This window comes from Gobio gobio (genome assembly GCF_949357685.1).
Source record: "Gobio gobio genome assembly, chromosome: 6".
Lineage (NCBI taxonomy): Eukaryota > Metazoa > Chordata > Actinopteri > Cypriniformes > Gobionidae > Gobio > Gobio gobio.
Window position 1 is genome coordinate 49,961,438 of NC_137102.1, and position 27,286 is coordinate 49,988,723.

At 42.7% G+C, this 27,286-nt stretch overlaps 1 protein-coding gene across 1 annotated transcript in view; it reads left to right on the top strand.

Moving 5' to 3' along the window:
* The window catches only part of ephb1 (EPH receptor B1), a 419,430-nt gene that overhangs the window by 342,966 nt on the left and 49,178 nt on the right, over positions 1-27,286 (top strand). Inside the window, exons 7-8 of the mRNA XM_079818972.1 lie at positions 12,985-13,147; positions 20,385-20,493. Of these exons, the coding sequence (XP_079675098.1) occupies positions 12,985-13,147; positions 20,385-20,493 (272 nt within the window). The remainder of the gene's footprint in view (positions 1-12,984; positions 13,148-20,384; positions 20,494-27,286) is intronic.

Sequence of the window (27,286 nt, forward strand, 5' to 3'; positions counted from 1 at the left end):
AATGTGTGTGTGTGTGTGTGTGTGTGTGTGTGTGTGTGTGTGTGTGTTTCTGTGTCCTAGTAAACCCTACATTATGGGGACAAAATGTCCCCACAAAGATGGCAATATCCAAAATCCTTGTTCTTGTGGGGATTTTTTTTGGTCCCCATGAGGAAAACATCTTATAAATCATACTATGTGATGTTTTTTGAAAGGGGTATGGTTAGTGTACAGGGATGGAATATATGGTTTGTCCAGTATAAAATCCTTCTCTCTATGGAAAGTCTCCATAAAACTTGAAAACACAAAGTGTGTGTGTGTGTGTGTGTGTGTGTGTGTGTGTGTGTGTGTGTGTGTGTGTGTGTGTGTGTTTAGTTTCAGGCTTGTGTGTGTGCGTAGGTTTTAGCCCAGAGGTAGAGGATTATGAGTAATCTCATATTGGCATCTTTAAAAATACATTATGCTTCATTCAGAATGTCTCTCAGTTAACATGCCAACATTAGTCTTCATAAACAATACTACAATATTACATTTCTCTAATAGAACGCTCCATAATAACAAGCCCACGCACAGCAAAATCATAATCCATAAAAGCCCACGTACGCTGTTTGAGCTCTGCCTACAGCGCTTTGTGATTCTCCTGTGCTTGCTGCCGCTTCTCTCTGTCTTATCTGCAGACACTCCGTCTACACTGTACAGCTGCATCCCTCACAACTCCACAAACACTTTGTAAACAGATTTGTTGATTTATAATGGAAGTGAGCTAGTCTTCTCATGTTATAGTTAATAAATGATTATTGGATGCAACACAACCAGAGTGCTTCTCAACCGAATCACGGTTAATTTTTTATCCATGACTAAAACATTTTTTCCTTGTTTCATAATGGGTTTGATCTTGTTTTGTCACATCAGCAAATAAATAATTAAAGTCACCACATAATAGAATATGAATGACTTAAGTTAATATTTTGAAATTGAATTTGATTGGAGCTAAATATTTCTTTGAAGCTGTAAGCATTATGCAGCGCGCGTCGCAAGACGTGAAACCCAGCAGTTCAGGAGAAAAGCGATGCTGTTATTAAAAAGATATGAAACCATACACAAGGCCAATACAAGGTTTTGTTTCAGCTGAATGAATTCAATCTCAGCAATATCTCCATGCTGCACTGAATACAGAGTTGAACCCATAGTTCAACACATACAGTGCCAATCTGATCCATCGAAAGAATCTCAAAATCAGTGATCCAGGTAACCAATGAGGTCTATAATACCTAACTGTAAGTATTTTCATTCATTCATAATTGCATTTTCTCGGCTAGCACAGGACTCCCCAGAAGTACGCTTAGTTACTTTGTAGTTTGGCCTCTGTTGTTCATTTTTAATAAAATAATTATCATTTTAAATAAAATAAAATGATATGCAAAATATAAATCTTTTATTTTAAAATACATAGGGCTCGCAAAATTTCAAAATCCCTGGTAGCCCATCAGGCAGGCACTCTTGAGATTTTGGTAGCCCGAAAAGAATTTAACTAGCCAAAATGTAAAAAAATATATTTTTTTTAGAAAATTGGACTGGAGTCGAAATATCAGAACTGAAATACCGCCTCTTAACATTTTCACACACACACAAGTGTCATCGATTTTCATAATTTTCTCCACTGCGCATGCAATCTCTTTCATTCAGCAATAAAGAAATAAACGTAAAGTAGTAAGTTCTTTGACAAAGTTACAATTCCTTAATAGTCTAAACACAATCTTAAATTGTCCCTGTTTCCGTCAGTGCAGCTTCCCGAACACATAAACACAAGACACTAAATACTGTAAGCTAAGCACCTTAGCACCCAAGCTAAGACTTGATATAGGCTTTATTAGTTTATTGTCATATAAACACTGTTTCACAGAGCTGCTACGTTATTAAACAATATTTAATATTTTTTAAATAACTCCCTCGTGTTTTATATAACGACCACTAGGAGGTGTTCTAGACGTATGTTTTCATTGATTGGTTTTCCCTGAGTGTCACATGTCTGTCTTGTCCTGTGTAGCACATGGTGTTTTGGTTTATTTCTGTCCTGTGTGCGCCTGTCATCTGTCTTGACCCCACCCCTCGTTATCTGATTATTAGTTAATTTGCTCCACCTGTTGTCCCTTGTTACCTGCCTTGTTTGTCTGCTATTTAGTCTCCTTCCATTTTCAGTCCTGTGCGGTTATGTTGTCTATGTTACGTGTGGAGGTATTCTGGTTCCTGATTCTTGTCCCTGATCTCGGTCCCTGGTTTGTCTCTGTTTGATGTTTGATTTTTACCCCATAGTGGGTTTTTGTTTTGTGTTTATGTTTCTTTGGTTAATAAAATTCATGTTCACCTGCATTTGAGTCCTCACCCCTTTTTTCACCATAGCGTTCGTGACAGAACATAACCGCCAGTAGAGGACTCAGCAGTTGTTTTTTGCCCTTTTTTCTGTTTCTCTACATGGAACCTGACACCCACCTAGAGGCTATGTGGTATGTGAACTCCCGTTATCTACGTCAGCAGGGAGCTGATGTGAGGAGGTTTGCTCGGGTCTTCCTCATTGAGATCGATCACTTGGACCTTAGTGAGGCAGAGACCAAGGAGGTTTTTAATCTTTGTCTGGACATGCCCCTCACTCCGGAGGAGATGGGGAGGATGGGGGTTTTTGGCTTCTGGGAGTTCATAGACTATCTTGACCCCAGCCCTCCAATGACCATTGTCCCTGTTCCGCTGGTCCCTGTTCCGCTGGTCCCTGTTCCGCTGGTCCCTGTTCCGCTGGTCCCTGTTCCGCTGGTCCCTGTTCTGGTGGTCCCTGTTCCAGTGGTCCCTGTTTCGGTGGTCCCAAAACGGAGGAGGAGGAGGAGAAAGGCTCCCTCCATGCCTGTTCCAGTGGTCCCAGTTCCGGTGGATCGTGGTCCGGTGGATCGTGGTCCGGTGGTCCCAGGTCCGGTGGGTCGTGTTCCGGTGGTCCCAGGTCCGGTGGATCGTGGTCCGGTGGACCTTATTCGGTGGTCTGTGTTTCGATGCTCCATGTTCCGGTGGTCCCTGTTCCGAAACGGAGGAGGAAGGCTGTTCTGGTGGTCCGTGTTCCACCCACGCCGACCCGGCGCCCTGCTCTGTCTGCGCCGCCCAGACACCCTGCTCTGCCCGCGCCGACCCGGCGTCCTGCTCTGCCCGCGCCGACCCGGCGCCCTGCTCTGCCCGCTCCGACCCGGCGCCCTGCTCTGCCCGCTCCGACCCGGCGCCCTGCTCTGCCCGCTCCGACCCGGCGCCCTACTCTGCCCGCTCCGACCCGGCGCCCTGCTCTGCCCGCTCCGACCCGGCGCCCTGCTCTGCCCGCTCCGACCCGGCGCCCTGCTCTGCCCGCTCCGACCCGGCGCCCTGCTCTGCCCGCTCCGACCCGGCGCCCTGCTCTGCCCGCTCCGACCCGGCCGCCTGAACTCTGCGGGCCGTCTTCCCGGCCGCCTGAACTCTGCGGGCCACCTGAACTCTGCGGGCCGTCTGAACTCTGCGGGCCGCCTTCCCGGCCACCTGAACTCTGCGGGCCGTCTCCCCGGCCGCCTGAACTCTGCGGGCCGTCTCCCCGGCCGCCTGAACTCTGCGGGCCGCCTTCCCGGCCACCTGAACTCTGCGGGCCGCCTGAACTCTGCGGGCCGCCTCCCCGGCCGCCTGAACTCTGCGGGCCGCCTGAACTCTGCGGGCCGCCTCCCCGGCCGCCTGAACTCTGCGGGCCGCCTGAACTCTGCGGGCCGCCTGAAATCTGCGGGCCGCCTGAACCCTGTGGGCCGCCTCCACGGCCGCCTGAACCCTGTGGGCCGCCTCCCCGGCCACCTGAACTCTGCGGGCCGCCTCCCAGGCCGCCTGAACGCTGCAGGCCGCCTCCCCGGCCGCCTGAACTCTGCGGGCCGCCTCCCCGGCCGCCTGAACGCTGCAGGCCGCCTCCCCGGCCGCCTGAACTCTGCGGGCCGCCTCCCCGGCCGCCTGAACGCTGCAGGCCGCCTCCCCGGCCGCCTGAACTCTGCGGGCCGCCTCCACGGCCGCCTGAACTCTGCGGACCGCCTCCCCGGCCGCCTGAACTCTGTGGGCCGCCTGAACTCTGTGGGCCGCCCCCCCGGCCGTCTGTCCCTCCCGTCCCGCCCTGGTCTGTCCCTCTTTGGGTTCTGATGGAGCGTCTGGAAGCCGCTCCTTGGAGAGGGGGTAGTGTCACATGTCTGTCTTGTCCTGTGTAGCACATGGTGTTTTGGTTTATTTCTGTCCTGTGTGCGCCTGTCATCTGTCTTGACCCCACCCCTCGTTATCTGATTATTAGTTAATTTGCTCCACCTGTTGTCCCTTGTTACCTGCCTTGTTTGTCTGCTATTTAGTCTCCTTCCATTTTCAGTCCTGTGCGGTTATGTTGTCTATGTTACGTGTGGAGGTATTCTGGTTCCTGATTCTTGTCCCTGATCTCGGTCCCTGGTTTGTCTCTGTTTGATGTTTGATTTTTACCCCATAGTGGGTTTTTGTTTTGTGTTTATGTTTCTTTGGTTAATAAAATTCATGTTCACCTGCATTTGAGTCCTCACCCCTTTTTTCACCATAGCGTTCGTGACACTGAGGAGTTGAAAATGAAAGTAAAAAAGTGCTGCTCGTTCGTTGCATTTTACCATGAAATGAGAGTTGTCTTTATCAAACAAACACAATAATGATTCATCTCTCATCCATCCACAATTAATTTGATTTGTTATTTATTTTTTAGTACTTGGCCTGCCGATGCACACACACACACACACCGTGTACACACACACACACACACGCACACGGATCTCTATCTGCACAGTGAAAGAGATTGTTTGAGTTGTGAATGTAGGCATTGAATATTATGAAATAAAAAGATAACATCATAAAAACAACAGCAAAAAACATCTCTCGCAGGCTGCATGCAAAAAGAAATGTACAGAATGATCCAGTGCCGGTCCTACACTTCTGGCGGCCCAAAGCAAACTTTGTGAAGGGGTTTCCATCGAAATCTGTTCTTTCAGAGCAGGTTCACCGTCAACAAACGGCATGCAGTGAGTTGAATTTCAATAAAGCCGGGCTTACACAGCATGATTTCTCTCGTGTGGAAATCACTGATGCTCGTGTGGTCGTGGCTCGCATTGTATGAGAGGAATTACGAGCCGAGTATGTTACAGGGAACTCACGACCTCCCAAAATTTTTTTACATGTTTAAGAAATTCTGGCAGTCTTCCTGATTTTGACTAGCCTGACGTCGTCATAGTCAATTCTAGTCAGCATATGAGTCTGATGCCGCTCCATTGGGCTGTGATTATGAGGTGTGTTTCAACCGAACCAGGAAAGAAAATGCCTCTGCACTCATTTGGATAGACCTACAACCAATCAGAGCAATGGAGCGACGCATAGTTGTCAACTGCTCGCACGCTGGAAGAAGTTGAAGAAGAAGATGAGTGTAAACAATCTTTGCCGGTGTTGTAAAAAAGAATTTAAGGATACACAGAGTACTTACCAACACGATCATCCTTTTTGAGAGAAATAGTAAAGGTGAATGCATATACGAGCAAGTTCTCAGTTTTGGATTAGAACGAATTCAACCCAAGCGCTCTTTGGTGACGTGAATGATTACGTTACTGTTGATCATCTGTCCATCATCGTATAAAGCCCGCCCTGACAATTTGTTTGGTCCGAACAGCTCTGGTTCGAGCATAGTTGCTCCACAACGGATGGAGTCCATACCGAACTTTCCGACCTCAAATGTTGTGGGCGGGATAAGTTCGGCTGGCATCCAGGTTAGATTTTGACCAGTGTATGGCTGTTCTCTATTGCCAAATCATACACAACCACGTTACATAGGGTAGATCTATATTATTATAGCCCAGTGGCTGCAACCCTACAGCACCACATACACTCTCTAGTTTTTTTGTTGAAAGGAATTGCTATGCTTATTATGTTCTTTCCTTTTTCTATCTGAAGGTATAGCAGCAACATTGAAAGCTCCGGTCTCCATGTTTAGCGTGAAAGCTCATGCGATTTCCATCGGCTCTCCATGCAGTACAGTCATGACATGTACCAGCTGCTTTGACACGATTGTGCAATGACTCACAACCTCCCGAGTGTACAAACTCGCACAGTGTACACCCGCCTTAAACAACAATGCTAATAACAATGGTATTCCATATGCAAGGTGCAACAAATTGCACTTTATGAAAAAAAGTATATAGAAATGTAAAGGAAACCCCTTTAAAAACACATTTAACTGCCTGTAAGAACAAGTAAAAATTTAATCCAAATTTTCTGACTAAATTCTTTGTGAAAGTATTAGTCTTGTAAAGTTGTAGTGATATATAGTGATATGCTAATTATATAATCTTTGAGAGCAAAATGGTCCCCGGGTGGTTCGGGGGCCCTATTCACCTTATATAGTTTACTAGCAATTTTTAAGTGACACAAGTAAATCTTACAATGCAAACAAATATTTTTCAAAGTTGTAAATAAAACATAGAATATTGGAGTATGTTTTACACAAAAAATGCTATTTTTAGTTTTTCTACATCATAAATTGTATGTTTAATTCAATGTGTTACTTGCTGTTTTTTAAAATGATCTGTAAAAATGTACTTGCAATTTTAGTAAAAGTTGTTTCAAAGTGAACTGTACACATTCTTTTCAGTGTTTTTTTTTAGTTATAGCACAAAGTGCATATATTGAAATATCCTATAAATCAGAATTGAATTTGTGAATCTGTACACAGCTAAAGCAGTTTATGCAATACTATTCTTTTAAAAGTAATGTTCCCCAGTACTGCCTTTGTGTTTCATAGGTCTTACCAGGTGGTATTGCCATAATGCAAGCAGAGGTGGCATGTGCCACCCAGTTGGGGGAAGTGGCACTTTGCCACGGCCAGCCGTGCCATGTTCACTGAAGGATGTTTGAGATGGCGTGTGTGTATGCGGTCCACGGTCCATTAACAGAAGGACTGATTTGACACCAGCCCCGTCCCCCTGTTTGTGTGATAGCGTGTGCATGTGTGTGTAAGACAGGCGACTCCCTTCAGCAGGACAGATTGCTTTGCTGGTCTATGGCGGTGACACCTGCCTCCTGCCAAAACTGTCCCACTGCTCACTGAGGACCTGCTGAGAGCCGTGTCTGTCTGCCTTGGCAGTCGCTCCTATTGGCTGCCTGCCACAAGCCCCTCCTACTTTCCACACCATCTTGAGGTGCTAGAGGTGGGGAGGGACTTCCCATAATCCCCATTTGACTGACAGCGGGAGAGAGGGCCGCCCCCTGAGGGGGTTTCACTGCTGGGGGAAGAGCAGCCAGATAAACATGTAAACTTAAGCAGCACACTGGCTGTTATGCTTACTAATTTTGAAGTATGCTCAGTATGTACATTTTCTGTATGAATGTAACAACTGTAAGACCTTTTTTTCAGTGGCATGAATTAACTAAAATCAAGAGCAACTGATTTTTAAAAATGATCTCTTTCTCATCATTTGATCAGAATGCCAACAGTTAAATTAGATGCAAAATAAAATAACAGAACAGTTTCAAAAAATTTAAAAAATGTCAAAAAATAATTAAAATATTATAATGTAAAAATGTATAAAGTAGAATAAAAATCTTATTTTAACATTTTAATAATAAAATATAAATATAATTATTATAATTTTTTGTAAATCTTATTATTGTTATTAATAAAACCATTTGCTTAATCAAACGTGATCAAATCATATAACAATTTGGGATACTATACTGTAGTATAATATAATCATTTGCATACTGTTTTTAAACTTCCATAGGCAGCATGCAGTATGCAAAAAATATTATGCTAGTATTTGATTCTGAACATATTCACATGAAACATTTTGCAGTTAAATTCAGATTAAATTGTTTGGCCACAATCAAAGGCGGCCTTGATAAGAAGTGAGAGTATTTAAGAAATCACAAACAGAATCACAGATTGTTTGTTCTGTTCATTATAAAGAGCGGCTGTTTATTTATTTAGTTATTTATCTGTTAAATCGTGTTAATTTGTGTCACTCCGCACTGCGGTTAGCTAATCTCCAGAACAGCAGTGTTTCTGACAGGTTTTAAGGCAGATTGTGATCTGTGCCCTATGCAGGGACCGTCACAAAGATTTTAAATGGTTAATAAACCTCCAGAGGTAATGGGGTATGCAAATTAAGGTGGAAAAACTATTTTGAGTTACGGTTTCAGCTGTTAAAGTGCCATTATTATGCTTTTTTTAAAGCCTCCAATATTAGTTTTGGAAGTCTCCTACAATAGGACAAAAAACACTTTATTTTTCTCATAATATACATTGCAGCATCATCTCTTTTCTCAGTTTTTGAAGTTATTCGATCAAAAATTTTGTCTCTCTGAACCCCTCTTTTCCGAGATTTTACTCTGCTCTGATTGGTCAGATGACCCAGTCTGTTGTGATTGGTCTACCACTTACAGTGTGTGTCGGAAACAAGTGTGCCGCACAAATCCTGAAAAGTGAAGACAAAACGTTTGAGTCGTCCCCAGGTGGCTGGACCAAGTATAGCTCATGAACCTCGCCCTCTCCATGTAATGTAATGGGACGTGAGACAAACTAAACTATCAAATTACACTTCAAATAAATTTTTCCAAAGAGGCTTTCTGTCATTTTAGGTAGTTTTTATCACGCTGACGTCAGTTCACTTATTCGTTTAAAAAAAATTTTTAGTTATAGTTTGCTTTAAGTTTTTTGATGCTATAAAAATGGGGGTGTGACATAATGATTGACAGCTGAGATTGACAGCTTCTCTGAGCTGACTTTTTGGGGGATTTTGGGGAGGAGATTGGAGCTTTAACTTTAATTTCTACTTTTCAATAACTCTTTATTTCACTGAAGACAGATCCCAATTCGTCGGTCAGTTCCGACATACGTCTCCGTTCCCTCCTTCAGGGAACGAGGGTTACATATGTAACCGAGACGTTTCTTCTCGTCATGTCGGCAACACAAACCAAACCCTTCCAGGCCTCAGCTACAACTACAGTGTTTGAGGGCGGGTCAAGTTAGATGTTGTTTGCAGGCAGCCAATGAAGAACATAGACTGGCATTCTGTGTAATTGTTACAAACCTCTGTAGGTTTGTGCTGGAAGTAAGACTGGAATTACTGGTGACTCGTTTCAATCAGCTCTTTCTTTTTGAAGACAATACCTCCATTTACATACACTTTTATCTTTGAAACTTTGTATACCTTTTACACACTACAATAAAGGTAATCTTTGAAACAGCATATTAGGGGCTAGTTCACCCACAAAAAAACTTGTAATCCAGCAAACATTGATTGAAATTATAGTCTGTTCCTCACAAATTTGTCATATGACTTCTTCAGAATACTCAAAAGCTCTCTCTCTCTCTCTCTCTCTCTCTCTCTCTCTCTCTCACTCTCTCTCTCACTCTCTCTCTCTCTCTCTCTCTCTCTCTCTATCTATCTATATCTATATATATATATATATATATATATATATATATATATATATATATATATATATATATATATATATATATATATATATATATATATATATATATATATATATATATATATATATATATATACACAAGCATATATAGACAAGCATAAGGATTTGAGCGAGTTTGACAAGGGCCAAATTGTGATGGCTAGACTACTGGGTCAGAGCATCTCCAAAGCTCTTGTGGGGTTTCCCTGTCTGCAGTGGTCAGTATCTATCAAAATTCCAAGGAAGGAACAGTGGTGTACCGGCGACAGGGTCATGGGCGGCTAAGGCTCATTGATGCATGTGGGGAGTGAAGGCTGGCCCGTGTGGTCCGATCAAACTGGCTCAAGAAGTTAATGCTAGTTCTGATAGAAAGGTGTTAGAATACACAGTACATTGCAGTTTGTTGCATATGGGGCTGCATAGCCGCAGACCAGTCAGGGTGCCCATGCTGACCCCTGTCCACCACCGAAAGCGCCAACAGTGGGCCCGTGAGCATCAGAACTGGACCACGGAGAAACTGAAGAAGGTGGCCTGGTCTGGTGAATGTTGTTTTCTTTTACATCACGTGGATGGTCAGGTGCGTGTGCGTCACTTACCTGGGGAACACATGGCACCAGGATGCACTATTGGAAAAAGCCATCCATGTGGATGTTACTTTGACATGTACCACATACCTAAGCATTGTTTCTTTTCACTTTCATTGTATGGAAGTTTAGCATGAATAATCCTTCAACGAATGAAAGTAAGTTATACTTGGAATGACATGAGGGTGTTTGTGAGTGTCCTTCATTATTTATATGTCATTGCTCTAGTGCTCTTCATGTGTGTTTAGTGGCTGGAGTGATGTCAGGTGCAGACTCTTTTAATTTTTGCTCATTCATCACTATGAGGATGGCACATATTAAGACATACTGTCTTTTGTAAATTACTGACAATACACCAAAACCTCCTGCCCCTTCACATGCCACTCATACACAATATGAACCTCAATTATTAATATCACTGTTATTTTTTTCTCCCTGATTATTGTTATTATGTTTCAGTTGTTAAGAAACAGATTTTGCCTTCGGCCATCACAGTGGGGGTTTTCGTGTGTAGCGTGGGCTTTCAGCGTCGTGCTGCTGTGAATTTTGATGAGACCTTGAAAACTAAATTGAATGTTGCAGCAAGTCTCGCTCTTCTGTATCTGAAAGTCTTTACTAAATCGGTCTCCTTTTTCTCACTCCCGAAATACATTTCTGAGTTTCATTTTGGCACTTTTTGCTTTCGCCCACAGCACAAACACAGAACAAAGGAAATAGAAACTGTGACAAAACAGACACAGAAAAAATTTGACATGCATCATATAGTCTGTAGACCATAACAGTATTCAGGCAGGTGTAACAAATTAGCTCAAAGAGGAAATATTAATAATTAATCATTACTCGTTATAAATAATTAATTATAAATATTTGGATCAGTTAACCGAATTAACTTAATGTAACTGAATTAATATTACAATCAATTAATCTGTTCGTCCAGCGAACACTCAGTACTGATTGAGTATCAACTCTTCAGAAAGGCTATTTTGTGGCCTGTAAGGGAACTACTCTGAGAGACAAAGGTTGAGGAGTATTGTGGGTCATGTAGTCTGTGGTGATATGGCAATAGTCTGAGGTGGAGTGCCCTCTCGTGGACTACACGGGCACTCTCACTGGTGATCGTGACATGGCCACGGAAAAATAACTCTTTCTTAGCTCATAGCTATGATCGATTCGATAGTGACAATTTATTTAGAAGCAGACCAGGACCAACTCGTATGAATGTGCACAAGAGTTTATTTAACTAAAACACGAACACATAACTAATCTAGCAGAAACACATACACACAAGCACGCATACAACGTGACTGAAAAACTGGTTCAGAACAGAGGAATGAAGCTATGGAAAAAGAGTCTAACACCTGGGAGAACCATCAGTTCTGACTACAAGCACCTTTGTTTGAACAAAGGGGTTTACAACTCTAACTAACTACACAGCAATTTTGTATATTGTACGTCACTTGCATTTGCCTGAGCGGTTGAAGAGCGTCCACATATACAGTCGCAGGATAGTCTTGATAATTCGGTCCGATGGTGTTGCAGTTGCAATCGATTCCTTCCGTGTTAAGAGAAGAAGCGACAACACAAAAGTATTATTATCATTAATGATTTTTTTTAAATGCATACACACATGCACATTAACACTTTTTGTATGTTAAATGCATCACCCTGAATATTTTCAATAACCAAATTAGTAATCTGCAATAATAATTTGGGATAATTATGAGTGATAATTGTGTTTAAACCAGTGTTGTTGTTTGCCAGCGTATTATACTGTATTTTTTAGTGTTTGAACAGATGCACACACTGAGGTGACATCATCAATATAAGAATACAAATCTTATTTGGTACAGTCTATAGTTTAAATGAACCAGTCTAATTTAATTTTCACACACAATATTTAGTCCTGGTTTACTCTTATCTGTTCAGTGTCATTATTTTGTTGAGTGATGAGTGCAAACTAAAATCCAATGGAACCGCATCAGTTCTGCTCTGAGTTTAGTTATAGATGGCTTACATATTGTGGCCCATAGAAACAGGCACTATTGAGGCATCTATGTATATATTTAATATAATAGCAACCCCACCAAGCTCACTCTAGTGTAAGGGTTACAAGTAGGAATGAAACGGAAAGGAATTACAATTTCTTTTGAATGTTGAAATTGGGGGCTCCTGAAAAAAAAAAAGGTCTGGGAACCACTGCTCTAATGTAATAAAGACAGTTATGATAACAGGATAAATTATTTAGCCAATTATTGTCTACCACCCTCTCTTTCTCTCTCTACACACATACACACACTTTCTCGCTCTGCTGGGGTGTTGATGGAGTTTAGAAAGAGAAATCTCATCACTTTTCACTCAACACATTACTGTCTCGTCTGCTCCTAAATGTCCTTTTTTTTGATGGCATCAGTGCTCGTCTACGGCTGTTCAAAGAGCCTCATTTTTATTAAACTCTACTCCTAAAAAAGGAACGTGTTATTGCTCATAGGATCTATTTTTATGGCTCACAAGACTAAATGGAGATATCAGTTTTCTTTTCTTTTAGGTATCAACGTCATTACAGATGCTTCTCGTATAATTATATTGGAGAACTGAGTAAGTGTACAGAGCTGTACAGTTTAGATAATGTAGATAGAAGGTAATTTGGACTTTGATGAGAATAATTTGAGATTATATTTAGATCTCTGACTTGTTATTGCAAACTTTGATATCTTGAAAAATCTGAGCACAGTTTGCGACATTATTTAGATCTCTTCTAAAATTCTAAGAGAGACAAATATGCAATTTATATGGTATTTTAATAAAGGGAAGGACTCAAGCAAAGGTCTCCATTTGGTCTCATTGCTGTCAATGAGAAGCAAATTTGGAAATGTTTGAAAAAATGTGTCAACTGAACATATCTCTCTCTGTCTCTCAGGAGCTGTCTGAAGTGAACTCCACGCAGGTGAGGAGTCAGACGAACACGGCTCGCGTGGACGGACTACGGCCGGGCACCATGTATGTGATGCAGGTTCGCGCCAGGACTGTTGCTGGTTTCGGAAAATACAGCAGCAAAATGTGCTTCCAATCCCTCACAGATGGTACGAACCCCCACGCCAATGCCTCTCTCTGTGTGTGTGTGTGTGTGTGTGTGTGTGTGTGTGTGTGTGTGTGTGTGTGTGTGTGTGTGTGTGTGTGTGTGTGTGTGTGTGTGTGTGTGTGTGTGTGTGTGTGTGTCTGTGTGTGTGTTTGTGTGTGTGTGTGTGCGGAGGCGCTCTTTGGATCTGGATGATTTCATTCTTTGAGCAGATTTATTTAGAGTTGTGTTGAAAGAAACGCTCCACTATTCTATTTTTATGCTAAATATATTTTTGCATGATCATCACTGTGTATAATATATAGGTTATGTCTGTATATATACTATATATATGTAGAGAGAGAGAGAGAGAGAGAGAGAGAGAGAGAGAGAGAGAGGGATGGATGGATGGATGGATGGATGGATGGATGGATAGATAGATGTGTGCATTTACTCATCTCACTTGCACAAAAACAGATTCAGTATTCTTCAAAATGAATAAAAGCAGTTAAATGCAAACTCAAAATGCAAAGTATTACATTACTGCAATAATTAATAAAATATGTCAAATTACACAAATATACTTTATGTATTTATTCTCACTTTATTAACACATTTCTTTGCTGCTGACCTTCGATGATCAGCCTGAGGCTTATTCATTTCACTTTTGCTGTGAAAGGGCCTTTACTTTTGCCAAAAATATAACTTTTTTTGTTATTAAAAGAACATGCAAGCCCAGCTCAGGTGACAAAAAGTAACTTAAAGTAATGTAATGCATTACTTTCCATAAAAAGTAACCAAGTAACTCTATTAGTTACTTTTTTAGGGAGTAACGCAATATTGTAACACATTACTTTTAAAAGTCACTTTCCCCAACGCTGTCTATATATCTATATACGTATCTATCCGTCTGTCTCTTTTTATCACGCTCTGTTGTCTTTGTTCGTTCATCCCAGCAACCCTTTTCATTCTTTCCAACACAGTTTTCACTCCCTTTTTTTCCTCTCTCGCTCTCTCTCAGAGGAAGTGAGTGGATGTGTTTATTGTGTCTTAGGGCTCATTTCATTTATTAGTTCTGAAAAACACACACATGCACGCACAAAGGAAAAAATTAGTTTGTTTCATTTGAGGTGCATTTGATTGTTTTCAGGTCCAGTCTTTTACTTTTTTGTTTTAATATTTTTTGGAAATGTAGGCCATTTCAAACTTTATAATTAACACAAATAAACATACATCGCCTCTCTCTCAATTCAATTCATGTTGCTTTATTGGTGTAACATACTTGGGAAAATATTGCCAAAGCAAAGCGAAAAAAAAAAACAAAAAAAAAAAACAAGAACATACATAAAATAAATTCATATATATTTATATATACACATATTAATTTACTCAGTACCTCTTTGTGGCATTTATAAATATGATGTGCTACTAAAGAGGAAGTAGGTCCTTCACCAAGTAAGATTTTAAATTTGTCATTTTCTCCTGATTTGACTGTACAGTGAGTAAGGGTGTATATTTGTCACAGTGGAGGAGGAATTGTGCCTCAGCTGCTCCTGATCTAAATTCATTACAGATTAGCTCTTCTTTAGGTAACCATGTCTTCTTATGTCATCCTCTTTTTATGGTCAGTTGATGGTCTCTCTTTCTCTCTCTCTCTTCTCTCTCTCTCTCTCTCTCTCTCTCTCTCTCTCTCTCTCTCTCTCTCTCTTTCTCTTTCTCTCTCGTAACCTCTGTCTCTCTCATGGGTTTGATTAATGGCGTTGTATCTGTAGTCTAGCATATCCTTCCTGATGACTGTGCCAGGGACACACACACACACATACACTATGGATGCCAAAGGGGACTGGACTCTACAGGACAGAACGACATCCGCTAGGCAGCTGGCTAGTTCCTGGAGCTTCACACACACACAGTTTACCTGTCCAGCTCACTTGCGCATTCATTTTTTAGCCTTCATCTTTTACAGAACCCTCCTTGTCTTTGCTGTCACACTGGTGTAAATATAACTGAACTGCACTGGCAATCTGGGACACACACACAAGGAGACACAGGTCTAATATGTGAACATGGCCCTGTTGTTAGACAGTGTGATATACTCTTTCTTGACTATAATTTATGCATTTGGGCTTTACACCTGCATTCATGCATTTTATGCTGCGTTCACACCAAACGCGAATAGAACGTCAAAATCGCGTCTACCGTGTCTAGTTTGACGCGTGAACATTTTGAATCCATTTGCGCGTCCGCGGCAAGCGTTTGAAGCGAAATAGATGCGCGTTCAAGGCGCTCCAGGAGAAATATGTCATAAAACACCACTCTGCCTCTTTTCATTTTCATTAAAATTATATATTAAGCATTAATAGCCACACAAATGTGGTCCAGGCAACGCACTACATTATCTATCACTGCATGTACTGTATATTTAAATATCCTTAAAAAATAAAGTTATGAAACTTCTCTTTGCCCTCAGTTAAAACGATTTGGCAGACAACAAATTATAGAGTCATGACACCAAAGATCGCCCATTCGATCCACACAAGACAAACCACTACAGGACATCAGAGCCAGCGGCAAACGTCAGAAGGACTAGCCGAGGAAAGGCTGCTCTCGCCGGGGTTATGAGTGGTGAGGGCCCGGTGATCGCTTGGATCTCACAACTCCAAAAACACAATATTATTTTTTTTTAAATAGGCGCTCTCTTTATAAATAAACCACAGATTTGAGCTTTAAACAACTACATTGTCACCTGAAAAAGTCTTAAAACTACATTTTGTGACACAATAGTAGTATTTTTAAATTATGCAGGGTTTCTCATTACGTCACTTTACCATGTGACCGCAGCAAGCAGGCTCCTGGTTGGTTAACGTGGTGCGAATTGACGGCAAAGTTCAAATTTTTCAACTCGGGCGTCAGACGCGAATTCGCTTCAAACGCGTGAATGCACAAAAGCACCACTCGCATGTAACACAAGACGCTAAATTCGCGTCATATGCGCGAACGAGGCGGATTCGCGTCCTTCATGCCGCGCGAAACGTGTCTTCTGCGCCGCAGGACCTCCAGACGCGCGTCAACGCGCCTTTCCATTGACTTAACATTGAAATCACTCGCGCCAGACGCTCTATTCGCGTTTGGTGTGAAGGCAGCATTAGAGACTTACCTTTTATCACTTACATTGCATTCAATGTATTCCTATTAGGGCTGTCGATTTAATACGTTAATTAGATTAATTAGTTACGGTAAAAAATATTTATTTTTATTTTTTATTTAACGCACATGCCCCGGGCCTACTTAGGTCATCTTACATTTCATATGATGAAGAATATGATGCAGGGCAACAACTCACTGTGTGATGAAGCCTATAGAATGCAGTTAGGATGGCCAAAAATGCCCCTGTTTGAGTTTTAGTCTCAGGGCGTTTTACACTTGCCACTTTTGTTGTGGTCCGCATCAGAGCGCGATTGTTCCCGCTTGTTCTATGCGCGAATGTGTTATTATATGCCCTTACATGTGTTATTGAACTAAATACATCGTCATCTGATAAAACGCCGGAGCAGGTTACTTTTCTTGCGCACCTGAGTCAGTGTTGCTTTCACATTCACATGAATCGCGGCACAGTTTGAGCGCAAGTTGCGCAACCAAACTTAGACCACCTCCTTTAGGCAGTCTCAAATTCAGTGCCCCTGAGCTCAGCTGAGCTCACATGACAGCTTTCACATTACCAATTTTTCATGTGTGTGTTTGTGTCTGATTTGAATGGTGGATTGCATTGTGTGTTTTGTGTATTTACAACACCTCAGTTTCAAACACTTGGAACTGGAACACAAAACCTAACACACAAATCACACCAGCATGCTATACACATGTATATACATGCATAAGCATGCAACACATTTAGCCATGTCAGTATACATAAACAGACTCACACATATACCTACTGTGCATCACACAGTACAGACAAATAGTATTTACACACTTAAACAAAGTCAAGATACAGACAGATCACGGTGATGTCACACTGATGAAGACAAAACTTCCTGTGCGTGTGTGTGTGCAGGGGTATTCGTGCCGTCATACACACTAAAGTAATTAGTGCCCGCGTTTGCACCGCGCCAGCTAACGGGAACATCCACTGGCATTCTGCCATGGCACGACATTCGTTACGACAATTAGCACCAATCACGGGGGAGAGAAGTCCACCTCACGCACACACACCTTCTCTAGAATCACAACACATGCTCTCCCCGGAGTCTCTCTCTCTCTCTCTTTCTCTCGTTTTGACAGCCAGGTGTAATGACGAAGAAATGATTCTGTTAAATGAGGTGTTTAAGCCCGGTACTCACAGAGACTGCTCTACTTCTTGTTGGCCATTATAGATTTAGCCAGCATGCTAAGAACGACCATCAGTGCGAATGTTAAACTCTAGTATGCTACGACTCACACGGTTACACAGTCACATATAAGCAATGATTTAATACACCCAAATTCAAAGAATAAATTTATAAATTATCTGTGGAAAGTGCCGTTCAAATGTTTTGGGTCAAGATTTGTTTAATGTTTGTCTCTTATGTTCACCAAGGCTGCATTTATTTGATCAGAGATACAGTAAAGACAGTAATATTGTGAAATATAGTTACAATTTAAAATAACTGTTTTCTATTTTAATAGATTTAAATGTATTCCTTTGATGGCGAAGCTGAATTTTCAGCATCATTACTTTCAGTGTCACATGATCCTTCAGAAATATGCTGATTTGCTACTCAAGAAGCATTTCTCAATATTATCAATGTTAAAAGATTAAAAGAAAAATAATTTATGTGAAATTACGTATTTGAAACAAATCGGGGTGTGCTATATCATACCGTCCACGATAACACTGGTATACATTTTTACATGATAAAAAAGTGTCATATTGCGATATCAATGATATAGCGTTGCGATCACGTATGGCGCATTTACGTTCCCTAGCGCGCACAACAACAGCACCTGTCTGAGAGTAAGGCCCTGTCTCAAATGGTACACTTCATGTGCTCTTTCGGTCTTGTGGACTTGTCGACAATGGCCGCTGCGTGCGAGCGTCCGTTAAGTCCACCTCTTCCCGGCAGTCAAAGCGGCATTACGTCGTGAAAGTGCAGACTCAGAGGGAGACCGTGAGGGTTTAGGGTGCCATTTGGGACAGTGCCAAAGAGCAGCATGTCATCCTCCGATGACGATTTAGTTCATAAAAAAGGAGCTACTTCAATAGTATGGAAGTGGTTTGGTTACAAGAGGACAGCCGGCCGACGCGAAGCGCTTATGCCATGGTCATTTGCCAAAATTGATAACTTAAAGCTTTTTGCAGCGCAATGTTTGACCGGATGAGGAAAGCTGACGGTTATGGCTCATCAGAACTAGCATTCTGCCCACCCTGTATCAGACACAGAGATAGAGTAGTGCGTAAGATTACATTTATTTGAATGAATGAATTATAGCATTTATTTAAATTAATTATCAAGAGCTAGAGAGAGAGATTCGAACCTGCTTCTGTCCAGCGTCTCTCTTAACAACGAAGATGTGCGTTTTTTATTTAAAAATAGAGATGTAACCCCATCGTTGCTGAGAAATATAATGTAGTGATCCAGGAGCGAAGCTATTTTATGACTAAAAGTCGCGGGGCGGCGTTGATAACAAGTGTCTGTGCTCATGAATGTTTGTGTGTGTGTGTGTGTGTGTGTGTGTGTGTGTGTGTGTGTGTGTGTGTGTGTGTGTGTGTGTGTGTGTGTGTGTGTGTGTGTGTGTGTGTGTGTGTGTGTGTGTGTGTGTGTGTGTGTGTGTGTGTGTGTGTGTGTGTGCGACCTCCGCGCTCTGTTTGTGAGTGACGTAGGCCTATGTGTGTGTGTCTGTGTACTTAAATGAAAACAGCGCAAAAGGTGATTCAACTGACTTGGAACTATCTGTCCGTTAAAAGATTTCATTGCGCATCTTCCGACCAATCAGACTCCAGTATTCAGACAGACCATGGCATAAATTACTTAGCTATTGTTACATTAAAATGTTAAGGAGTTATGTTATACTTGTACTTAAGATTTAAAGGGAAAACACTACCAACTTGTACCAAGGCTACTTTGTAACTTTGCTTACATTTGATTGCAATCACCAATAAAGTTCCATATTTTTTTTTTCTATATCATCATAAATATCATTATCGCAAATATTCTTGAAATATCGTGATATCATTTTGAAGCTATATCGCCCACCCCTAGTAACAATGTAAAAGTCTTTATTGTCACTTTTGATCAGTTTAATGCTAAAAAATCCTACTAACTCCAATCTTTTAAACGGTAATGTGCAAAATGCAACTTTCACATAGAAAGTTTACGTAGAATGCAATGTAAATCATAAGTAGCCACTGTTTTTTCAAGAGAACCAAAGCTTTTTCAAGAGATTAGATCCGTCTGTCACACACAATGAGGATGTATATCGGTCTCTCTTGCTCTATTCATCATGCTTCCTCTTGTTTCTTCTGAGATTCTCTCACTCTCTCTCTGTACATTTTTATGTTTACATAGCTTCACTTAGCTAGCCACGGCACATTATGTTAGTTTGTACTGTAGCTAACTATTATTTCAAAGATTAACGTGTCTGCAATTTAGCTATTTAAAATCACAAGAAGCTTGTAGCTTAGCAAGCTAGGGTCTTAAAGTAGCTTCTCCAAACCACACAGATGTTTCATGCGTGAGCTGGTCGAGGGTCGAGGACATTCCATCCTCTTCTTTGTTGTTTTCAGACTGTGACGGTGGGATTAGCTGTGCCGGCGGACCGCACACTTCACTCACACACACTTCACTGGTCGCTGTCATTCGGCTGTGTACCTTAAGTGTTTTTCCTTCCCTCCATTCATTCCATCTATCCTTTTCCATCACTCTTTCTCAGTTGACATCTGTCAGCGCTAGGCATTAGTATTACCTGAGCGCCGTGTTTCAGCGCTTCCTTTTGTATCACTCTATTATCCCCCTCTCTCTCCCCCTTCTCCTCTATTTCTTTCAAAGCTCACACCTCCTCACAATTCTTCATTCTCCTATTCTTCCCTTTTTCCATACAACTTTGTGCCACCCCCCCCCCCCCTCTCTTTTATTCTCCTATTCATCCAGTCCATGAAACGCTTCCCTGAATAGGTTCTCTTGAAATGTTTTGTTTATGTTCTTTCATCCCCTGTTTCATCTCTATAGGCAGTGGCCATTTCAGTTATTTCTGTAGCCTAATGCATCCTGTCTCTCTCTGTCTAGACGACTATAAATCAGAGCTGAGGGAGCAGTTGCCACTGATTGCGGGCTCAGCCGCGGCTGGAGTGGTCTTCATCGTGTCTCTGGTGGCCATATCTATAGTCTGTAGCAGGTGAGTTCGCCATTATGGAGCCAGATGTATGACTGCTTCATGTGCACGCAGGACAGAAAGCCAAGGGCGAGTTCAGACTAGCTAAACGTGTTCCCGTTTCATTCTTTTACGTAAAACGTATGTCAAAATTTTAACTTAATACATCAAATCATCTGTCAGTGACACAATCAGAAACATTTACCAGATATCTTTATGAAATGTATAATATATTATGAATAATAAAATCTAAAGTTTGGGCCCATCAAGACAAATAATATTACAATTTAAAATAACTTTTAACATATATTAAAATGTAATTTATTTCTTTAATGGCAAAGCTGAATTTTCAGCACCATTACTCAAGTCTTCAGTGTCACATGATCTTTCAGAAATCATTCTAATATGATGATTTGAAGAAACATTTCTTGTTATTATCAGTTTTGAAATCAGATGTGCTGCTTAATATTTGTGTGGAAACTGTGATACATTTTTTCAGGATTTAGTAATGAATAGAAAGTTCAAAAGAACAGCATTTATTTTAACATAATAAATATTATTTAATGTCATATATATATATATATATATATATATATATATATATATATATATATATATATATATATATATATATATATATATATATATATATATATATATATATATATATATATATACAGTAAAAAAAAAAATTAGACACCAGATATAATGTTTTACTAGTGGGTGCAGGACACTACAGTTCATTTATATGTGAGGATAGCAAAATAAAGTAAACTGTGACATATTATACACAAAAATTCTTCGTACAGTGGACTACCAGTAAAATTTATAAAAAATGTGGGACCAAAATTATTCAGACACTTTGACCTGACTATGTTTTGTTTAAGTGTTTTTTTCTTTAAATGCTAATGCAACGTTTTACACCACAGACTGAACAAAATTAAGCATTACCTGGTAATTGGTTGACCTAAATTAGTCTTATCTAATAGAGCAGGGGTGTCCAATCCTGCTTCTGGAGGGCCACTGTCCTGCAGAGTTCAGCTCCAACCCCAATTAAACACACCTGAACCAGATAATCAAGGTCTTATTAGGCATACTAGAAACTTCCAGACAGGTGTTGAGGCAAGTTGGAGCTAAACTCTGCAGGACAGTGGCCCTCCAGGACCGACTTTGGACACCCCTGTAATAGAGGGTATGCACGTGACATCACCGTCAGCTGGATTGACTGCGGTTACGCCCCACTGAGTGGCAAAAAGACTGAGAGGCAGCATTGGTTTTCAGTGTGAATGCCGCGAAAAACACACAAAACCAGGCCCGGCGCCAAAGGGGGGGGGGTATTCGGGGGAGGCTTGGCCATGGACCCCATGGACATCCCTGTGCCCCCCTCGGACCGAGGGTGTAATTTTCTAACTAAACCAATGCCACCTGCTTCTGCTACTGATTGCTTTTAGAGGGGAAAAGCTGCCCATAACTGCTGGTCTAGGGTCTGTTTTCTTCGTAATAATCGCATATTATTAGTGAAAAAGAGTAAGCAACAGATCCAGTGCGTGTGTGTCTTTGCGCTCGTCAAATGGTTCAATTACCATCGTGTTTTCCCTTCGGTGAGTAATGTAGCCAATCACAGACATGGTTGTTGATTTCTTAAACGCAATGGCCAATCACAGGTTTTGACGTTAGAATCCACTCACCGCTCGAGTTGTTGTCCAGTGCTGAGTTCTGCACATGTGCTAATCACTCTCTAAGTGTAGACATTATGTAAATAAGCGATTCATTGTGTAGTCAGCTTTACTGAATTATATAACGGAACTGAAATCATTGCATTCATTGAATGAGTGACAGATTTAGTGTTTATAAAGGGAGCACTCTTTGCGCGCTGTCTAGGCGATATAAAAAACAATTAATAGGCCTATAATATATTTAGAATTGGAATAAAACTTTTTTTTCCATTCTTGACAAGCGGCCACACACACTCTTCAACACACAGACCCACCAGGGTGGTTGACATGACATGGCCTTTTTTTGGTCCAATGTGTCAAAGTTAAGTAAATGATAAAAACTGTGGGGATATTGTTCAGAAAGTGCTGTTATATATGAACATACAGAGCATTCATGGGATTAATCGGTAATTTTTTTCTCAATTTTCAGCCAAACCAGAAAAAGCTCATATGGTGTGACTGTCCCAAACACATTTCACAAATTTTGATTTTGAATAAAAACAAGAAAATGAATAAATTTTACATTCGGGATTCACTCACGAAACTGATGACAGTGATAAATATTTATGTAACGTTATGTATTGAAATCAGGCTCATATAAATTTCAGGAAAACACGATTCCTGGCTGCATATCAATATCTATGGATCACTGGATCCTTGGTAAGTTGCAAGGAACAATATATAGAGCCCAACCTTCAGTTTAAACTTATAATCATTTGTTTTACTCGCGTTTCCCCCTATTAACTCCAGTCATGCAGCAGCTCTTCTGCCACTCAGTCCCGACTGAAGGGGTGTGTTCCAGCGGGAAAGTGGCATCGATGCATACCCTCTACTGTGTACTTAAATTGAACAGCTGACAGCTGATTGGTTGATTGTAATCCATTACATAGCTTTCTATCAAAGTTATCTATCATTATCAAGATGAATTTGTTCTGTCACAGTTTAACTCTGAGTTCTTGTCATATTTTATTACCGTTTTATAAACTATAGCGAATAAACTGTGATTATGTGAGAAAATGTTGAAGGTGTCTGAAAAATGTTTGGTTTGACTGTATATATATGTATATCGTGGCCATGAATTAACAATTCACGTCAGCACATTTTACTCATTCGTTCCCGCGATTTACTAAATTGTAGCCACGTTGTAATAATTAATTCCCTTCTTTTAATTAAATCAAAACTAGGGAACAAATTAGTTCAAGTGGCCACGATTTACTAAAACAAGGGAACAAATGAATCGTGGGAGCTAATTCTTAATTTGTGGCCACAATTAGTAAATCGTCTCCACGAATTGGCTCTGGACCAGTGATCTGTTAGTGTCATTCCATATTTCAAATCCCATTGGACGATGCCCATTCACTATCTTCCATTGTATAAAAGTGAAGCCGCCAATATCCAATATCCATCTTGCGCTGATTTGGGACCTGCGTCTGTGCAGTAGAGAACAGGAAGTAGAGCCACCACATCAAAAGACTGCCCACACTCCTGCAGTATCTGTTAGTATAGTTTACTGCAGAACTATTCATTAAGTCATGTGAAATAAACAGTTATGGAAATGTAGAAATTAAAGCTAAATCTCCAATCTCCAATCTCCTCCTGAAAATCCTGAAAAAAATCAGTTGGTGCCTCAGAGAAAACTTCGCTCAGATGAGCTGTCAATCTCAGCTGTCAATCATGGCGTCACACCCCCATTTGAATAGCATCAAGTAACTAACTAAAACCAAACTTGTTTAAAAAAATTTACACTTGAACTTACATAAGCGTGATAAAAACTGCCTAAAATGACAGAAACCATCCAAGTTTAATTTGATTGTTTAGTTCGTCTCGTGTCCCATTAGAATACATGGAGGGGCGGGGTTTATGAGCTTTACTGGGACCAACCACCTGGGGGCGATCGAGACACTTTGGCTTCACTTTACAGGACATGTGCGGCACACTTGCTCAGAGCACAAGCATCACCTCATGCTGATAAATTGGTCTTTATATAAGTTGGTTCTTTGCTGTAGGGGAACGTTAATGGTGAGGTGATGCAATTCCTGTAAACGCTAAGCAATTCATGCTTTTAATCCACAAGTAAAAGGAATTGTATATAAAGAAAATCCTCTGCAAACCTCCAGACATGACTGTATCCAAACGAAGCTGACAAAACTTTTTGTCTTCAGGCTTTACTTTTGGTCAAACAGAATTTCATAACGTTTTTGAAAGGCTTTTTCTCTGCCTAACTATTATTGTGGTATCAAGTATTGAATATAACGCCCTTAAATGACAAAGCAAAGCAACCTGCGATTGGTCACTTGAGATGCCATTCAGATTCAGTCTCTTCCTGACTGAGTAGGTGGCCAGAATAAACTGCCTGTCACAGGGTGTTTTGGTGATGGTTCATGTTCATTGTTCTCGGTTCTGTTTTCAGTTTATCCTGTTCTTGGTTATGTTTGAGTTTGTCATGGTCACAGTCTTGTCGTGCACTTCCTGGTCTTGTCATGTGACTCCCATGCCCTCATGTGATCTTGTGTCTTGTCCTGTCATTGGTTCATTGTCTCATCACTGTTCACAGGTGTCACTTGTCTTGTCATTAGTCTGTGTGTGTATTTAAGCCCTCATGTTTGCCATGTGTCTTGGTCAAGTATTGAATGTTGTAACCCGCGGTCGGTGAGTTTAGTTATTGTCAAGTCAAGTCAAGTCAAGCCAAGCCAAGTCAAGTCTTTGTTTTATGTTTGGATCAAGTCAAGTCAAGTCTTTGTTTTATGTTTTGATTTATGTTAAGATTTATGTTTATTGTTGGAAATAAAGCTGCATTTGGGTCCAACAACTTGCCTCCAGTGGATAAACGTTACAGAATACTTGAACCGTCAACAATGGACCCAGCAGTTGCCCTCCTACGCCTTCGTCAAGGCCATCAGGCCATTGAAAATTATGTTCAGGACTTTTGTGAACTCAGTCATGAGGTAGACTTTAATGACGTGGCCCTCAAGGACATTTTTAGGTTTGGGCTAAACAACCCTATCCGCTCACAGATGCCAGGGGAGAAGATCCATTTTTCCCTGGCCCAATATATTGACTTTGCTCTTCTGCTGGCTGGGTCTTCTTTTACAGTGGGGACTGTGGAGGAGGGGCCCCACAACCCCACAGTACCCACCACCACCCAGCCAGAGTCATCCGCTCCAGCCCACGTCCATGCTCCAGCCCACGTCCATGCTCCAGCCCACGTCCATGCTCCAGCCCACGTCCATGCTCCAGCCCAAGTCCAGGCTCCAGCCCACGTCCATGCTCCAGCCCAAGTCCAGGCTCCAGCCCACGTCCAGGCTCCAGCCCACGGCCACGTCCAGGCTCCAGCCCACGGCCACGTCCAGGCTCCAGCCCACGGCCACGTCCAGGCTCCAGCCCACGGCCCCGTCCAGGCTCCAGCCCACGGCCCCGTCCAGGCTCCAGCCCACGGCCCCGTCCAGGCTCCTGCCCACGGCCCTGTCCAGGCTCCTGCCCACGGCCCCGTCCAGGCTCCTGCCCACGGCCCCGTCCAGGCTCCAGCCCAAGGCCCCGTCCAGGCTCCAGCCCAAGGCCCCGTCCAGGCTCCAGCCCAAGGCCCCGTCCAGGCTCCAGCCCAAGGCCCCGTCCAGGCTCCAGCCCACGGCCCCGTCCAGGCTCCAGCCCACGGCCCCGTCCAGGCTCCAGCCCACGGCCCCGTCCAGGCTCCAGCCCACGGCCCCGTCCAGGCTCCAGCCCACGGCCCCGTCCAGGCTCCAGCCCAAGGCCCCGTCCAGGCTCCAGCCCAAGGCCCCGTCCAGGCTCCAGCCCAAGGCCCCGTCCAGGCTCCAGCCCAAGGCCCCGTCCAGGCTCCAGCCCAAGGCCCCGTCCAGGCTCCAGCCCACGGCCCCGCTGTCCCGCCCAAGAAAATTTTGGGGGGGGGCAAGGGGTACATGGAGGCCATGAAGGCCCCGCCTCTGTGGCCTGATGAACTCCCGTTACCGCCATGGCCTGATGAACTCCCGTTACCGCCATGGCCTGATGAACTCCCGTTGCCGCCATGGCCCGGTGAACTGCCGTTGCCGCCATGGCCACCCACGCCCGAGGGTCCAGGTCCTCCCACGCCCGAGGGTCCAGGTCCGCCCACGCCCCAGGGTCCAGGTCCGCCCACGCCCCAGGGTCCAGGTCCGCCCACGCCCCAGGGTCCAGGTCCGCCCACGCCCCAGGGTCCAGGTCCGCCCACGCCCCAGGGTCCAGGTCCGCCCACGCCCCAGGGTCCAGGTCCGCCCACGCCACAGGGTCCAGGTCCGCCCACGCCACAGGGTCCAGGTCCGCCCACGCCACAGGGTCCAGGTCCGCCCACGCCTCAGGGTCCAGGTCCGCCCACGCCACAGGGTCCAGGTCCGCCCATGCTCCCAGGCCCGTCCAGGTCATGTCTGGGTCCGGTGCCCCTGCACGGGCCTGGCCCACCATCCCTCCCCCAAGACCGCCCCCCAAGACTTTTTGTTAAGACTTTCTGTTAGGCCATGGGTGTTTTGGTATTGTTTGGGCGTCAGGGGCCGCCCATAGAGGGGGGGATCTGTCACAGGGTGTTTTGGTGATGGTTCATGTTCATTGTTCTCGGTTCTGTTTTCAGTTTATCCTGTTCTTGGTTATGTTTGAGTTTGTCATGGTCACAGTCTTGTCGTGCACTTCCTGGTCTTGTCATGTGACTCCCATGCCCTCATGTGATCTTGTGTCTTGTCCTGTCATTGGTTCATTGTCTCATCACTGTTCACAGGTGTCACTTGTCTTGTCATTAGTCTGTGTGTGTATTTAAGCCCTCATGTTTGCCATGTGTCTTGGTCAAGTATTGAATGTTGTAACCCGCGGTCGGTGAGTTTAGTTATTGTCAAGTCAAGTCAAGTCAAGCCAAGCCAAGTCAAGTCTTTGTTTTATGTTTGGATCAAGTCAAGTCAAGTCTTTGTTTTATGTTTTGATTTATGTTAAGATTTATGTTTATTGTTGGAAATAAAGCTGCATTTGGGTCCAACAACTTGCCTCCAGTGGATAAACGTTACACTGCCATTTAGACTGGACTTTACTTCCTTAATGTGACACCAGACAAAAACAACTATTCTCAAAGAATATCTGAGACCAAA